The 16,921-nt window shown below is 43.2% G+C and overlaps 1 protein-coding gene across 1 annotated transcript in view; it reads left to right on the plus strand.

Annotated features, from left to right (window-relative positions):
• Positions 1–4,677: 4,677 nt before the first annotated feature.
• Positions 4,678–16,921, plus strand: part of BCKDHB (branched chain keto acid dehydrogenase E1 subunit beta) — a 257,499-nt gene continuing 245,255 nt past the window's right edge. The window contains exons 1-2 of the mRNA XM_065911327.1: positions 4,678–4,912; positions 16,649–16,726. Of these exons, the coding sequence (XP_065767399.1) occupies positions 4,717–4,912; positions 16,649–16,726 (274 nt within the window). The 5' untranslated portion in view covers positions 4,678–4,716. The remainder of the gene's footprint in view (positions 4,913–16,648; positions 16,727–16,921) is intronic.

Below are 16,921 nucleotides of genomic sequence, written 5' to 3' on the forward strand. Positions count from 1 at the left end.
ACTCTTCACGACCCCATGGACTGTAGCCTACCAGGCTCCTCTGTGCCTGGGATTTTCCAGGCAAGAGTACTGGGTATGCATGCAAAATAGTTGGCTTGTACTTAGAAGTCATGTTCTATTATTTCATAAAACAACCCACACTTTACATTCTCGAATTTTTTCTCATGCTCCATGTCAAACGAGGTGGATGGGGGCAAGTGATGCTCCCGGTAATGTCACTCCAGGAACAGGCTGACAGCTGCTCTAGCATCTGGAACATTGAGAGTTGACGAGGTAGCAGAAGAAAACACGGAGCATTGGCCACCAGCTCTTAAACTCTTCCACCCAGGAGTGCTCCACACTTGTGCTCAAATTCACTGGCAAAGCAAGTCATGTTGCCGTGCCTAATTTCAGGTGTCCAGAGAAGTGCCATCTGCCTAAATCCTTAGAACCAGAGGGAAGAGAAATACATGAGAGTGTCACTGATGCTTACCCCACGGGACCTGGGCATCGGTGTGTTCTGAAATCTCCCCGAGGGATTCTAATGTGAAAGCTAAGGACCTGGTCTCAGGCTTGCACGCTTTGACAGGAAGGGAGGTAAAAATAACCTGCTGAACTTAAAGCCTCGTATGAACATGGGCAGGTTCAATGTGCACGTGAAGTGATATGGGTGGACTTCTACATTACTTATGTCTATGGGTGGCTTTACATGACTGGGGGACAAATTACTGAGGATCATAGGCGGTGATCACTGCTCATTTGCCTCTGCTGTCTCCCCTCCTTTTTCACACTGGTCGCCACCAGGAAAATCTAACAGCCTCATAGTCTCTGATGACTCCAGGGGTGCAGTTATTCAAGGTTTTGAAATAATATAAATGGGTAAAAGTCACAACAGTGGACTTCCCTGGTGGCCCAGTGGTTAAGACTTCACCTTCCAATGCAAGGGGTACGGATTTGATCCCTGGTTGGGGATCTAAGATCCCACATGCCTCTTGGCCAAAAAAACAAAACATAAAACAGAAGCAGCACCAACTCAATGGACATGAGTTTGAGCAAACTCCAGAAGATAGTGAAGGACAGGGAAGCCTGGCTTGCTGTAATCCATGAGGTTGCAAACAGTGGGACCAGACTTAGTGACTGAACACCACCACCAAACAGAAGCAATATTGTAACAAATTTAATAAAGACTTTAAAAATGGTCCACATAAAAATCTTTTTAAGAAGTCACAACAGAAAATGGAGGGAAGGTAGAATATGGGTCTCAAAACTTTCTTGCAGGCCCTACTCATTCTGTCAACCATAACTAATAAGGCTTTTGGAAACTTGGCAATACTCACAAATTATCCTGGGAATTCAAAAAACTCACTGCTGCCAGGCTAGCATGTGTTTTGTTTGTTAGTTTGTTTACAGATAAGTGACCATCTCTGAAACTTGGTTATGCATACAGGCAGGTATCAATATTTGGAGCGGTAATCTGAGGCATCAGGTGTATCTAAGTTCTTCCACCTGGCTGATCACAAATGCCAGATATGTCACTTTGAAGGATGCCCTTTCTGCAGTATCTGTTCACAGGGTTTCTTCCATGCAGGCTGGTTCAGGTTCCTGAAGGACCGATCACAGGGCATCTCATGCCCCTGCAGGAGATAAGAAGCCAGAGAGAAATTATCTAGATACTTAGGAAGGGTGGACAGAGGGGTAACTCAGACGCTGGGTGTACAGGTGGGTTAGATCCAAGGTTTGGCTTAAAGTAAGTTTCATTAAAACACAGGACCTGGTGCATGGAAGGTTCTCAATACACACTCATGAATAGTAGAATCAGAAAATTAACAACTAGAAAGACCCTAAATGTTAAAGTGTTAATCACTCAGTCATATCTGACTCTTTGTGACCCCATGGACTGTAGCCTGCCAAGCTCCTCTGTCCATGGAATTCTCCAGGGAAGAACACTGGAGTGGGAGCCATTCCCTTCAGGGGATCTTCTCAACTCGGGGATCGAACCCAGATCTCCTGCATTGCAGACAGATTCTTTACCATCGGAGCCACCAGGGAATGAGGCATAAATGAAATGAAGCATAAATCATGTCATTATTTTAGTCTTTATTCATTAGTATAGTCTGCATAAAGAGACTCCTTTAATGGTGTTCGTCCATCCTGTACCTGACGATCTCCAATGATATGGAATTTATTACAGTTGATCCTCCACATCTGTGAGTTCTGCATCCATGGATGCAACCCAATACAGATCAAAAGTATTTGGGAAAAAAATTCCAAAAAGAAAAACTTGAATTTGCTATACACCAGCAATTATTTATATAACATTTACCTTGCACTAGGTATTATAAGTAATCCAGAGAGGACAAAGTATAAGAGAGGATGTGGATTGATTATATGCAAACACTGTATCATTTTATACGAGGGGCTTGAGCATCCTTGGATTTTGGTATACTTGAGGGATTCTGGAATCAATCCCAGGGGAATACTGAAAAACAATTGCAATTCCTAAGACAATAAAAAGAGTCTACTTAGTAAGCTGTTTTTATTCAGCTCGTATTTGCTTCTTTTGTTTCTTGTTCTTTCCTCTGAAACTCATTGAACTGAGTGAAGCTTAGTGTAAACTATGAAGTTTGTGTGATTACAATGTGTGTACATTCATTGATCATAGCAAATGTACCACTCTAGTGTGAAATGTTGATAGTAGAGGAGTCTGCCTTTGTGTGAGTATGGACTATCAGCAAACTGAGAAAATGCAACTTGATTGTTTTTTATCCTTGCTTTTTGCCCTCCTTTTTAAAAATTAAAATATGACTATAAACATATAATTTTATTTTGTTGCCCCCTCCCTTCATTCAAATAAAATAAAAAATACCCTCACTCACATAAAAATATACAGTATAGTGTGCATATGCACATGCACACACACACATATACACACACACACACACACACCATGAAACAGAAGAGGTGACCATAACAACAACAACAACAACAAAAACCAAGATGAAAAATCCCCAAAAAGTTGAATCTGGGAGGCTTGACAGGAACAATGGAGACATAATTCTGGTGCTCGTTTGAGCAGTTTTAAATTCCTGTCTCCGACCCCCTCCCCTGGAATAATTGCTACTTCTTTGAAAGAGACCACTGTGCTGAGTGAGTGGAAGTCTCGTCACTGGAGGACTCATCTCCACGCTGTCAGAGCTGTTCCTGATGTTGCTTCGGGGGTCCTTGTTTGAGCAGAGGGCTGCTGCCCACTCATGCTTGTCAAGAGACCTGTTGCCAGACTGCTGCTTGTGCTGTGATGCCTCCTTCCAGGACTTCTTGGAGACTTATCTGTGTTGTGTACTGTTTGCAATAAGCTGAGTGATCTATGAATGGGGGAAAAAAATCCTGTCTCTTAACCCCAATCAGAAAACAGACAGCTGGCGCCTCTCTTTGCCTCTCCTTTCCCCATTTCTTCTCTTCTTTGCTATTGTTCAGTCGCTAAGTCGCGTCTAACTCTTTGCGACCCCATGAACTGTAGCACGCCAGGCTTCTCTGTCCACTACTATCTCCCTGAGTTTGTTCAAACTCATGTACATTGGGTCAGTGATGCCATCCAACCACCTCATCCTCTGTCGCCCCCTTCTCCTCTTGCCCTCAATTTTCCCCAGCATCAGGTTCTTTCCAAATGAGTCAGGTCTTTGCATCAGGTGGCGAAAGTCTCCTTGCAAAACCAAAGATGAGCTGGGAGGTCAGGAATAGCAGAAGGGGAACATCCTTTCCCCTGCTCCTTCCCTTTAATTCTTTCCCTTTCTTCTTCAAATTCTGCTTGGGGCCTGTACTTTTCCACTTTCATCGGATGGAAACACTTTCATTCTTCTCTCTACCATATTTTGCTGTAATGCGAAAATTCATCGATAGAGAAGGTATCCTTTTATTTTTATTTTGAAAGTATACTTTGAAATATTTGAGTTTTTAAGAGGAAAATTTACGAAGTTTATTATTTTAAATGTAAATTAAGAAATTCTTAAATTCTCCAGGTCTCTAAGCTAATCAGGTCATTTTCGCTGCACCTGGGCAAAAATGCACCTGAATTCCTATGAAGTGTATTTGCAGGTAAAATAGAAGTTTTACCTCTTTCCCTCGCGTTTAAAGCCAGAAAAACAAAATTAATAAAAGAAAATCAGTACATACTTAAGCACACAGGGAGAGTTTGAATAAACAACGTAGGCTTACAGCACTGATTCCCGCAGTGTTCTGAAACCCCAAACTAATAACCAAATGCCAATCCACAACCCTTTCCATCTCTTGGAGGATAACAGAGGTAAAGAATGGGAGAGGTAAGAAAGGGTTCCATTTCAAAAGAAAACAGAAATCTTAAGGTGAAAGAGCCATCAGAACCTCACGACGCAGCTGACCTTGGAAAAAGCAGGAACCCAGGCCGAGTGGAAAATTGGCGGACAGGCGTGCGTGACCCCTGACTTCGCAGCTGACCCCAGCAAGACTCCACCTCTAGGAACCATCTCATTGGAGCTCACCTGTCAGCTAGCGTCCGCCCCAGCTCCCTTTCCGCATGCGCACCACGGGCCAACGCGGCAGGGTCGTCTCTCAGCCACCCCACCCCCGAGTTCCGAGTTCCGATTGGTCCTCCTGGCAGGTCCGCCCCCTCGGCCCAGCCAATGGGAAAGCCGCCTCGGCGCTCCGCCCTCCCGGCCTGCAGCTGGCGGCCCGGTAGCCAGCGAACCCGGGTGGTGAGCGGGGATGGCGGCGGTGGCGGTGTCGGCGGGCCGGCTGCTGCGGCTCCGCGCGGCCGGGGCCGAGGGACCCTGGCGTCGGCTGCGTGGCGCGGGGCTGCCGCGGGGCTTCCTGCAGTCCGCCTCGGCCTACGGGGTTGCGGCCCAGAGGCGGCAGGTGGCTCACTTCACTTTCCAGCCTGACCCGGAGCCCGTGGAGTACGGTGAGCGAGGGGCTGCCCTGTCTTTCCGCTGCAGCCCAGTCTCGCAGGCCGGTGGGAGCTCCCTGAGGGTGCGCCCTGCCCGTCCTCGGCGGGGGCCGGCAGGCTGACCTCCTTGCACCCCAGCAGAGCCCCTGCCCTGCTCTCGAGAGTCCGCTACCTGTGGGTCTGTGATTTCCTCCTTAGTTCCATGTTCGCGCTTTCGAGAGGCAGCCCCCCGGCACCCTCGAGATGGGTGAGAGGGCGCGCGGGGTGTGCTAGGGCCCGAGAGTGGAGGGGCGGTGCTGGGGAACGCCTCCTTTTCTCCGCTCTCTTATCCTTGCTTTTCCACGTACGTCCCCTCTCCCCCTTCACCCCAGAGTTGTCCCAGCTTGCCCACGGAGGGGCCACAAACTACAGGCAGAGAGGTATGTTTAAAGAAAAAAGCAGTCCCCCCTCCCTTTTTTATTTTTGTTTGTTTTATTAGGTAAGAGAAAACAGAGGGACTAAAGCAACTGAATTGGTTTTCCCAAGGTCACAGAGCAGCTTCTTCCTAGAGATGCGAAACAGCCATCTTCCTTTCTATCTGAGCCTAGCACTGAGCTTGTGCTGGGCAAGGCTGCCACTTAGCCAAGGAAGGGTAAGCGGTGCGGGTAATGGGCGGAGGAAGCCATCGAATGCTTCCAACTGCGGCAAAGACTCGCAGACCTCGCCGTATGACAGTTGCATGACTGTTACAGCTGAGTTTTCTGTAACCTCCGAAAGATCCAGTGCCTGTCATCGCAGCGTTGGGAACAGTAGGACAACAGTTAACTTTCCCTTGGCTGGCTAATCACTTCTCCCATGCTAGAGCTGATGTTTGGGGAAGTGTGTCAGTATTTACTTGTGAGTAATAAAAATGAATATTTATTGAGCGCTAACCTCAGGCAGGCCCTTGACTGAGAAATTTACATTCATTCTCTTATTTGATGGTTAGGACAATCTTAAGAGGTAGGTAATTTTTTTTTTTTCCCTCAGTTTTTTTTTTTTTTTTTAAATTTTTTTTTATTAGTTGGAGGCTAATTCCCCTCAGTTTTTTAGTTGGGTAGCTGAGATCTTGAGATAGTTTGTCCTGGATTACACTGAGAAGTTAGTGGTGTAGGGTTGCAGACTGGGAGACCACTGAAGCAACTTAGTATGCACACAGCTTTGGAATCTAATTATTCAGATTCCAGAGCTTTTATTTTAAACAATGTGCTAAACTGCATGTGGAAACTATTTACTAAGAGGTGTTCTGGTTTTGTGAAATAGTAGACACTGTAAAGGTGAACATAATATTTTCTCACCAACAAAATGAACCTTGAATTCTGTCTTCAAAGAAACTAGCCCAATACTTGAGAAATAGAGCATAGGTCTTCTTAACCTCCTTCCATAATTATGGAATTACTAAAGCTTGAGTAAAATGATAATAAAATGCTTGTTCTTATAAAAATAACAAAAGAATGCTACAGATAATTTGGATAATAGAAAAAGCAAAAAAGATAATCTCAACACCCACTACTGTAAATATTGCTAATATTTCTGGATGTATCCTTTTGGGGATTTCATTCCAGTTTAGTGGAATTAAAGAATTTCGCTAATAAAATGGGGCTTCCTAGATGGCTCAGCTGGTAAAGAATCTGTCTGCCAATGCAGGAGACATAGGTTGTATTCCTGGGTTGGGAAGATCCCCTGGAGGAGGAAATGGCAACCCACTCCAGTATTCTTGCTGGGATAATCCCAGGGACACAGGAGCCTGCTGGGCTACAGTCCATAGAGTCGTAAGGAGTTGGATACAACTGAGTGACTGAGCACACACACACTAAAATGAATGGAATAAAAATTTCCCATAATTGTAGTTTTAATATAAATACAATCTGCACTATTTAATCAGAAGCCTTTCCCCATATTGTTATATAGTTTTTTATAGCCTTCTTTAGAAGACATGTTTTGGGAATTCCCTGGCAGTCCAGTGGTTAGGACTCCATGCTTTCACAGTGGAGGTCCTGGGTCCAGTCCCTGGTTGAGGGACTAAGATCCTGCAAGCTGTGTGACATAACCACCCCCACCCCCCAAAAAAAACCCCAACGAAACAAAAAAACCTGTTCTGTTGAACAGAAACACTATATAGGTCAGTGGTTAAAATCTTGGTTATAGAATCAGATTGGCCTAGGTTCCATCTTTATCCTTACCTATAACTTTAATAAACTTATCACAACCCTCTGTAAACCTCAGTTTATGAGGACTTCATATCTACTTTGGAAGGTTTTTATGAGGACTAAATAAGGATAAAGTGTGTAATGTACTTAACACAGTCTCTGACTGCTAAGAAGCAATCACTCAGAAAGTAAATGGAAACTTAATAATTACCTTTATACTTTTGTTGTTACAGTTTTGCAGTGTTATAAATAATGCAGATGGAAACCTTTCTTGTATCTTTTATGTATCTGAGATTATTTCTTTAGGATAAAGAATAAGTCCAGGGGTGAGATTTGGTACTTGAAGATATGAACACCTCATTGGATTTTTAATACATAGTTCAGATACTCTTATTTGTAGTATGAATGTGAGTACTGGATATCATGCTAAAATCACAGGTGTGCTGTGATCCTGTGATTTGTGGTGAAATACATATCTGGTGTTTTTTCTGTTCCTGGCACAGAACCCTTGAAGATTCCCATGATGAGAGCAATAAAAATGTCTTTAGTTGTATTACTGTTTGGTAAGCCCTGACATTACTGGAGGGCTAGGTGTGCTAGTGGCAAAGAAACCACCTGCCAATGCAAGAGATGTGGGTTTGATCCCTGGGTCAAGAAGATCCCCTGGAAGAGGAATGGCAACCCGCTCCAGTGCTCTTGCCTGGAGAATCCCAGGGACAGAGGCGCCTGGGGGGCTTCTGTCCATGGAGTCACAGAACTGGACACGACTGAAGCGACTTAGCATACAGCACACAAAGTTACCTAAGGATGCGCTTAGCGAGTTGGAACTTGCAGTCCCACCCTGCTCACCTCTGGAAAGGGTAGGGGGACCTCTGGGTCAGTGGATTGCCAATGGCCAGTGATTTAATCAGCCATGCCTATCTAGTGACACCTCCCTGAAACCCCAAAGGACAGGGTTCTGAGAGCTTCCAAAGGAGTGGCGCTCTCAGAGAACATCTCACATCTTTCTACACACCTTGCTGTTTGCAGCTCTTCCATCTGGCTGTTCCTGAGTTATATATATTTTGTAATAAACTGGTGATCTCGTAAGTAAAATGTTTCTGAGTTCTGTGAGAGGCTCTAGCAAATTAATTGAACCCAAAGAGGAGTTGTGGGAGCCTCCAATCTTATGTCCATTGGTCAGAAGCAGAGGTGACAACCTGCACGTGGGGTTGGCACCTGAATCAGGGGAGGGGCAGTCTTGTAGGACTGAGCCCTTAACCTGTAGGATCTGACATTATGGGAGATCGTATCAGAATTGGGTTGACACCTGGTTGGAGACTTGCTTTGGGATATGTTAAAAAACCCACACTTTAGAATTGGTTGTCAGAATTGTATGTGTTCATGTGCGTGCATGCGTGCACAAACACTCACACTTACTCAGTCACTATGGGATATTTTGTGCTAACTGCACTTTTGTTTTAATATGCATTTATTTCATTTCTATTGAATGTGTTCCCATATATTTGTTTGCTAGATTTCTTTGCACTTGTGTGAATTGAATGTTCCTTGTCTTTGTGTACTTTAGAAGTTTGTACATGGTGTACTTTTTTCTGTCAGTACTAATGCTACCTACCATTTTTGAGCAGCTGCTCTATTCCAGGTGGTGGTATAGACATCAGTCTATTATAATTCTCCCAGGAACCTTGTTGAATTAAAGAGCATTATGCTCATTTTATTTTTCTGGGCTCCAAAATCACTGCAGATGGTGATTGCAGCCATGAAATTAAAAGATGCTTACTCCTTGGAAGAAAAGTTATGACCAACCGAGAGAGCATATTAAAAAGCAGAGACATTACTTTGTCAACAAAGGTCTGTCTAGTCAAGGCTATGGTTTTTCCAGTAGTCATGTATGGATGTGAGAGTTGGACTATAAAGAAAGCTGAGCGCTGAAGAATTGATGCTTTTGAACTGTGGTGTTGGAGAAGACTCTTGAGAATTCCTTGGACTGCAAGGAGATCCAACCAGTCCATCCTAAAGGAGATCAGTCCTGGGTGTTCTTTAGAAGGACTGATGTTGAAGCTGAAACTCCAATACTTTGGCCACTTGATGTGAAGAGCTGACTCATTTGACCCTGATGCTGGGAAAGATTGAGGGCAGGAGGAGAATGGGATGACAGAGGATAAGATGGTTGGATGGCATCACTGACTCAATGGACATGTATTTGGGTGAACTCCGGGAGTTGGTGATGGACAGGGAGGCCTGGCGTGCTGCGGTTCATGGGGTCTCAAAGAATCAGGCACAAGTGAGCAACTGAACTGAATTGATGCTCATTTTACAGATGAGAAAATTGAGGCTTAGAGATGTTGGTGGCTCGCCCAAGCCTGATAAGTAGCAGGACAAGAATTTGAACCCAGACGTGTCTAACTTCAAAGCCTCCTATACAAATGTACTAATGTTTTGTGTGGTAAAGATACTAATGAATATATTTATTCTCTCTCTGTCTTAATATATTGTTATCTCTCTGCTTTTCATTTGTGCTGCAAAGAATTTTTATTCTTTTATTTTGGTTATTTTGACACATGAAAGGGCCTCCCTAAATAGAGTAGTGGGCACAGTGGACTCTGAGGAGGTGACATTTAAGCTGTACCATAAAAAAAAAGGTAAAGGACTCACTTCTGTAAGGACCAGAGGGCCAGTTTGTTTTTCAGGAAGAAACAAGGGCAAGCAAGGGTGAAGTCCCTGGGGTGGGGTGAGCTTGTGATGTAGGACCCAAGAAAGCCACTGTGGTTGGGATGTTCTGAGCAGGGGATGGTAGGCAGCTCTCAAAGGTCAAGTGTAGAAGGAACAGTCCTTGTATTGTGGGGATGAGGATGTTCTTTCCAGCAGAGTAAATCCCCAAGGTACCAATGAGTTCTGTTCCAAGAGCATGTGCGAAGTTCAGTTTGCTGGCAAGTCCGACAAAGTTAGCCTAGGTACCCAACTAACTGAATCTACGATATAGTACTGTACTGTAATAGGTTTATAACATGTTCACATCTTCGAAAGTTCACAACTTGAAGGTTAACATGTAGGGGACTTACTGTATTAGAATTTTTAGTGTTGGGAACAATATAAGTAACAAGAGGTTAGAAAGTATGAAGTTTATATGAGGAATAGGAATTAATTTATTTGGAGGAAAATGGGAAGGGGTAGGAAATAAGTTTGGAAAAGTAAATGGAGGCCTCGAAAACTAGAGCAAAAGTTAGGGAGGAGAAAAGATTGAATATCTGCAATGTGCTTTTCACTGCACTGATGTATTAAGTACAGGTTCAGATAGTCTTCTGAACCTGGCGATGTCTTCTGAACCTGGTGGGTGATGGAGGGCCGTTGACTCTTTGGCAAGAAAGTGGCCCAAGATGTACTCATGTTATATTCTTAGGCAAGTTTATAGAATGAATTGCTGAAGGGAAAGTAAGGAGATCGAGAGGTGAGTCATAGATCGAGAGACAGTAGTTGTCATGTAGAGGATATAATTGCTTAAACTTGGGGAGTGTCCATGGGAATGGTTGTGCGTTTGGGAGGCATTGACCAAATTTGTTGCTGTTTTGCATAATGGGGGGTCAGTCAGGGGAAGGTGTGGCCAAGGTGGCTTGACATTTTCAGCATGGGAGCCCAAAAGGATGGGCAAGTGGTGGTCTCACTGATAGAAATGAGGGCTGCCAGAGGAGAGGCATGTTTTTGGAGAGAGAGAGAGATGACTTAAATTTTGGATGTGTTGAGAGGGCTTAGTCCTTTTGGGCCGCTATAGGAAAATTACCAGTAGACTGAGTGGCTTATAAACAACAGAAATTTATTTCTTAGAGTTATGTAAGTCCAGGGTCGCAGCACTGGTAGATGATTTGGTGTCTGGCGAGGATCTGCTTCTTGGTTCTTAGCCATCTTCTTGCCATGTCCTCACATAGTGGAGGGGGTGAGAGAGCTCTCTGGGGTCTCTTTCATAAGGGCACTAATCCCACTCTTGAGAGCTCAACCCTCATGAGCTAATCGCCACCCACAGGGCCCACCTCCAAATACCATCACACTGGGAATTAAGTTTCAACATCAGCATTTGCGTGTACACAAACATCTCTAGCATTGGCAGTGTGGGCAGAAGACAGCACTATGAGGTGGGTTGGTCTGATTCTAATCTGGCACCAGAACACCGATGTCAAAGGTGGCAACCTTTGGGAACAGATCGTTCTCTCCATGTCTCTGCTCATCTTACTCAGGATTGCTCCATTGTGTGTCCTTCCTCATTTCTGCTTCTACTCCACGCTTCCTCTTCTGACTGACATCATTGTTGCTCATCCAGGCCCTTCATGGTACCCCATAGAGTGAAGATCAGGATGAGAGCAGACGCTTGATCAGTGCTCACCACCTGCCAGACACACGTGGGTGCCTCACATGGACTGAGTCCTTTAGCCCTTAAGTAACAGTGCTGTAAGAGAGTGTTAGCCCGCACTTTGTAACTTAGCATTGTGACGCTGGCCATGTGCATTAGTCTTACGCTTTTGTTGCCTTGTCTGTACTGTCTCAGAGGGTTGCTGTGGTCACTCAGTAAGATAATCCCTGCAATTACTGGCCCAGTGGGTACCAGGCATCAGTAATTGCATAGATTATCTTACTGAGTGGGGGAGGGAAGGTTAACCAGTGCAGAGTAGATGCTCCATAAATATTGGACATTTGATAGTAGTTATCTCACTGAATTCTCACAGTCGTCCTACATTATTAGATAGTATTATCCATACTTTGTTGCAAAGGAAGCTGAATGTCAGTAAAGTAGCTTTCCCAAAGTCACACAGGGAGTGACTGGCATACCCTGGTCTCAGGTGCTTTAGCTGTGTGGATTGTCTCTGTCTCCCTTCCGTGCTGTCCTGGGCTGCAGCGGGAATAGTTGCTGAGAATAACTGAGGACTGCTCATCAGACTGGTTCTGCAGGATCACCTTTCCTCACTCCCCTTTGCCTGGAATTGTCGTTGATTGTGACATTGGTAGAAGTTTTTTCCCTGCTCCATTCCTCTCTTTTTAAGTGGTTGATGAATAATTTGCTCTGTGTATTTTTTAATTTTTAAGAAACAGCCTCATGCATTTATTTGCTCAGCCATTCACTCAGCAGATATTTACTGAGCACCTATTACATGTTAGATACTGTTGTAAGGTCTGAGCACATTGCTCTGATCAAAGGCACTTAAGAACCTCTGCCCTCTTGGAGTTTATGTTCTATTATGTCCCTTACATCCTGCCAGCATGCCACTTTATTTTTGCAGCAATGATAATGACCTGACTTATTTTTTATTTAAAATTAAAATATTTTTTATTCTATTACAGGATATTAAATATAGTTCCCTGTGCTATACAGTCTATTTTATATATAGTAGTTTGATCTGCTAATCTCAAACTCCTGATTTATTGCCTCCTCCATCTTTGGTAACCATAAGTTTTGTTTTCTATGTCTGTGAGTCTGTTTCTACTTTGTAAATAAGTTCATTTGTAGCATATTTTAGATTCCACATATAACTGGTAACATGATATTTGTCTTTTTTTTCTGACTTAATTGCGCTTCCCTGGTGGCTCAGATGGTAAAGATTCTTCCTGCAGTGAGGGAGAACCAGGTCCGATCCCTGGATCAGGAAGATCCCCTGTAGAAAGAAATTGCAACCCACTCCAGTATTCTTGCCTGGAAAATCCCATGGACAGAGGAGCCTGTCGGGCTACAGTCCATGGGGTTACAAAGAGTCGGACAAGACTGAGCTTTGAACTCTGACTTAATTCACTTAGTATTATAATCTCTAGGTTGATCCATGTTTCTGAAAATGGCATTATTTCATTCCTTTTTGTATGGATGAGTACTATTCCATTGTGTGTATGTACTGTATCTTCTTTATCCACTTGTCTGTTGATGGACATTTAGATTCCTTCCATGTCTTGGCTATTGTAAATAGTGCTGCAGTGAACATTGGACTGCAAGTATCTTTTTGAATTAGAGTTTTCTCTGGATATATGACAAGGAATGGGGTTGTGGGATCATATGGTAGCTCTAATTTTAGTTTTTTAAGGGACTAGATACTGTTTTCCAGTGTGGGTTACATCCCCACCATCAGTGTTGGTGCGAGGGGTTCCTTTTCTCCACACCCTCTCCTGCATTTATTTGTAGATGTTTCAATGATGGCCATTCTGACCAGTGTGAGGTAATACCTCATTGTAATTTTGATGTGCATTTCTTTAATAATTAACAAAACTGATCATCTTTTCTTTTGCCTCTTGGCCAGTTGATGACCTGTTTGTTCATGATGTTCTACTTAGGACAGTTTTGAGTAAGCAGCTCTGAGTGAGTGAGTGAAAGTCACTCAGTCGTATCCGATTCTGCGACCCCATGGGCTATACAATCCATGGAATTCTCCAGACCAGAATACTGGAATGGGTAGCCTTTCACTTCTCCAGGGGATCTTCCCAACCCAGGGACAGAACCCAGGTCTCCCACACTGCAGGTGGATTCTTTACCAGCTGAGCCACAGGGGAGCAGCTCTGATCTAACCGTGACACACGGTTTTACCCTTTAGCTTTCATCCTTGACTTGGGAAACTGCACTGCTGTGTGTATTTAAGTTTGTTTTGTTATAACTTTTTATCTTAGGAAAGAAGAGTCATCAGTCCAGCTTTGACATTTTGCAGCCAGTTAATGATACTGGTAATTGTGTGATTTGGCAACTGGATTTAATAATTATGTAGCGGTGTTCAGAAACCTTTTTCTTTTCTTCTTTTTTTGAAAGTCTTCCCAGTGGCACAGCTCTGATTAGATATGCTCAATGTATGCCTATCTTATCAGGAGGGAAGAGTAGGCATACTTTTATCAATAGTTTTTGCTGTCACCTCCAGGAAAATAAGTAATTCTAAGGAAAATAAATATTTAAATGATATTACCTCTGAATAACTTATGATTTCTTCCTGACTCGTCCTGAAATCATTCTGCATATTTAAAAAGAATCAAAAGTAAATATTGTTCTATTAAAAATTGTCATTTAAAGCTTTTAAAACCATTTAATAGAATAGTTAATCCAAAACCCCCAAATTCTGATTTTGTTCAGAAAAATAAGTATTCAGGAATGAAAGATTATGTATTCATATGGAAATATAACCTTTAAAAACCCTTACTTATAAATTGCTTTCATATAAGATAAGCAAATTCTTTGTGGTTATCAAGCAATATTGTCCAGATTCACTCTGTATGATTTTTATTATTAGAGTCTTTACTTTATTCTTATACTAGAATCTTGCCAAGCTGCAGTTCAATGAGATATATCTTAGGGGCATTCAGTATTAATTCAAATGATCAACAGACTTGAAATAAATACTAGCATAGATGTTTAGGCATTTTCATCCTCCCTAGGGTCTTAGCTGTGAAAATCCTCACAGATTTTCATAGATAAAAATCCTACTTTAGGAAATGTTTGAAAGAGGAGAAGGAATGGGAATGTCATGGTAGTTGAGTACCGGCACCAGTCAACTCTTCCAAGAATTTTTCTAGAATGGAGAATAGGATTTAAACAAAGTACCTATTAAATGATATAGGATTAGCCTGAAGAAAAATAAATTGTGAGGTAATTATGGACATGGAGTGTGATGGTGATATGACAACAATTTCTTGAATAAATTTCTATTCTCCACACCAGAAATATGAGTAGAAACAGGCTTTATTATGGGTTCAGAAGGCAGCAGGGCAGATCTGATTGAATATTTGTTGTTTGGTCGCTAAGTTGTGTCCGACTCTTCGTGACCTCATGGACTGCAGCACACCAGGCTTCCCTGTCCTTCACTATCTCTTGGAGGTTGCTCAAACTTATGTGCATTGAGTCGGTGATGATACAGACTGTCATTCAGCAGTGTGGAAGGGATCAGAAAGACATGTGAGCCCAGAGCTGGACAGAGAATCAGAAGGCTGGGTGTCAATGGAAGGTGGCAGATTGGAGGTATCCTGAGTCAGAGCCTGCTGTGGGTCTCCAGGAAAAGGACAGGTGACCACGGTCTCATGGCTGCAGGCTGAAGGCAACAGCAGTTGCTGTTGTGATCCAGCCTGGGAATTAGACCTTGGCTTTGAGGATACACAGGCAGCTGAGGTTTACAGAGTTTAGGTGGGCCAGTGGTAGGGGAATAAGCAGCAGGCATTGGAGGGATTTGATAGCTGCATGGCTATCGGTAAAGGTGCATGGATCAGGTGCTGACATGAAGACGGTGGTTTAATTGCTAAGTCGTGTCTGACCCTTGTGACCCCGTGGGCTGTAGCCTGCCAGGCTCCTTCCTCTGTCCATGGGGATTCTCTAGGCAAGAATACTGGAGTGGGTTGCCATTTCCTTCTCCAGGGGATCTTCCTGATCCAGGAATCAAACCCGGGTCTCCTTCATTGCAGGCAGATTCTTTACCAACTGAGCTACGAAGACAGAGCCTGAACATCAGAGAAGACACAGGCAGAAAGGAGCCTTTTTTGCTCTGAGTTGTGTTTTCACAGATGATTTGACCCTAAATTTCTAGGAAGACCATGGGTACTGGGCAGCACTGAGGCTTAAGTCAAAGCCCTAATAAAATCATGATTATTTCTGAATTCTGACATTTGGAACTTTATCAAATAAAGCTTCATACCATTCAGAATAATGCTGAGGTCAAGATGAAGGACACAGACACAGTCCAGAGTCTAACAAAAATTAGCTAATATTTAGCTCACTGGTCATATTCTTCACTGTTCTGTGTATTTATTGTTCCATTTAATCCTCTTAACATTTAGGGAGATAGAGTTTGGCTGCAGAGAGTCTACTTAAGCAATAAGATAATTGGAAGGACCAAGCTGTCGTGTTAAGGCATGGGATTGTGGAGTTCTCCAAACACTAGTGGGCTCAGCTGGTAAAGAATCTGCTTGCAAAGCGGGAGACCTGGGTTCAATCCCTGGGTTGGGAAGATCCCCTGGAGAAGTGAAAGGCTACCCACCGGGTATTCTGGCCTGGAGAATTCCATGGACTGTATAGTCCATGGGGTCGTAAAGAATCAGACACGACTGAGTGACTTTCACTTTCCAAACACTAGCAGTTCTCTGCGCTGAAGTTCTTTTAGCCTGTCTCATTGTTTATGGCCCATGGCTATTTGCTTTTATTGGCACATTTAACACATGCCATTGGTCATGTGTATTTGTTATGACCTATGTTCCTAAAACCCACCAGGGCATCTTCCCAGATCCCTCCCACTCTGCTTGCTTCTCTTTACTGACTTTCTGTAGCTTTTATTTATATGGACACATATTTGTTCAACTTTACTGTATTCTTTCTTCCTTTTTTTTTTTTAAATAGTTCTTTTTAAATTGTTTAATATGTTTCAATTTTGCCTCCTCAACAAGCATCTTAAAGTTGTATTGCTTTTATATCTTCCACAGGGACCTTACCATGCTAAATAACCCAGTAAATTTGTGTAATATATTCCATGCTTTCCTTTCTGCCTTGGCTTTAATCAAAGTTTAATCGACTATTAAAAAACTGATTATAATATGTGATTTGTTATATAATTCGTTATAATACATAATTTTTTTTTTTTAATTTTCACAGGGCAAACTCAGAAAATGAATCTCTTCCAGGCAGTAACAAGTGCCTTAGATAACTCATTGGCCAAAGATCCTACAGCAGGTAAACTTCCTTTGTGCTTGACTGTGGTTGTTGTTGTTTAGTTGCTAAGTCATGTCCAGCTGTTTTGCAACCTATGGACTGTAGCCCACCAGACTCCCCTGTCCATGGGATTTTCCAGTGAAGAATACTGGTGTGGGTTGCCATCTCTTTCTCCAGGGGATCTTTCCGACCCAGGGACCGAACCCTCGTCTCCTG

Source organism: Muntiacus reevesi, chromosome 19, assembly GCF_963930625.1.
Source record: "Muntiacus reevesi chromosome 19, mMunRee1.1, whole genome shotgun sequence".
NCBI classification, from domain to species: domain Eukaryota; kingdom Metazoa; phylum Chordata; class Mammalia; order Artiodactyla; family Cervidae; genus Muntiacus; species Muntiacus reevesi.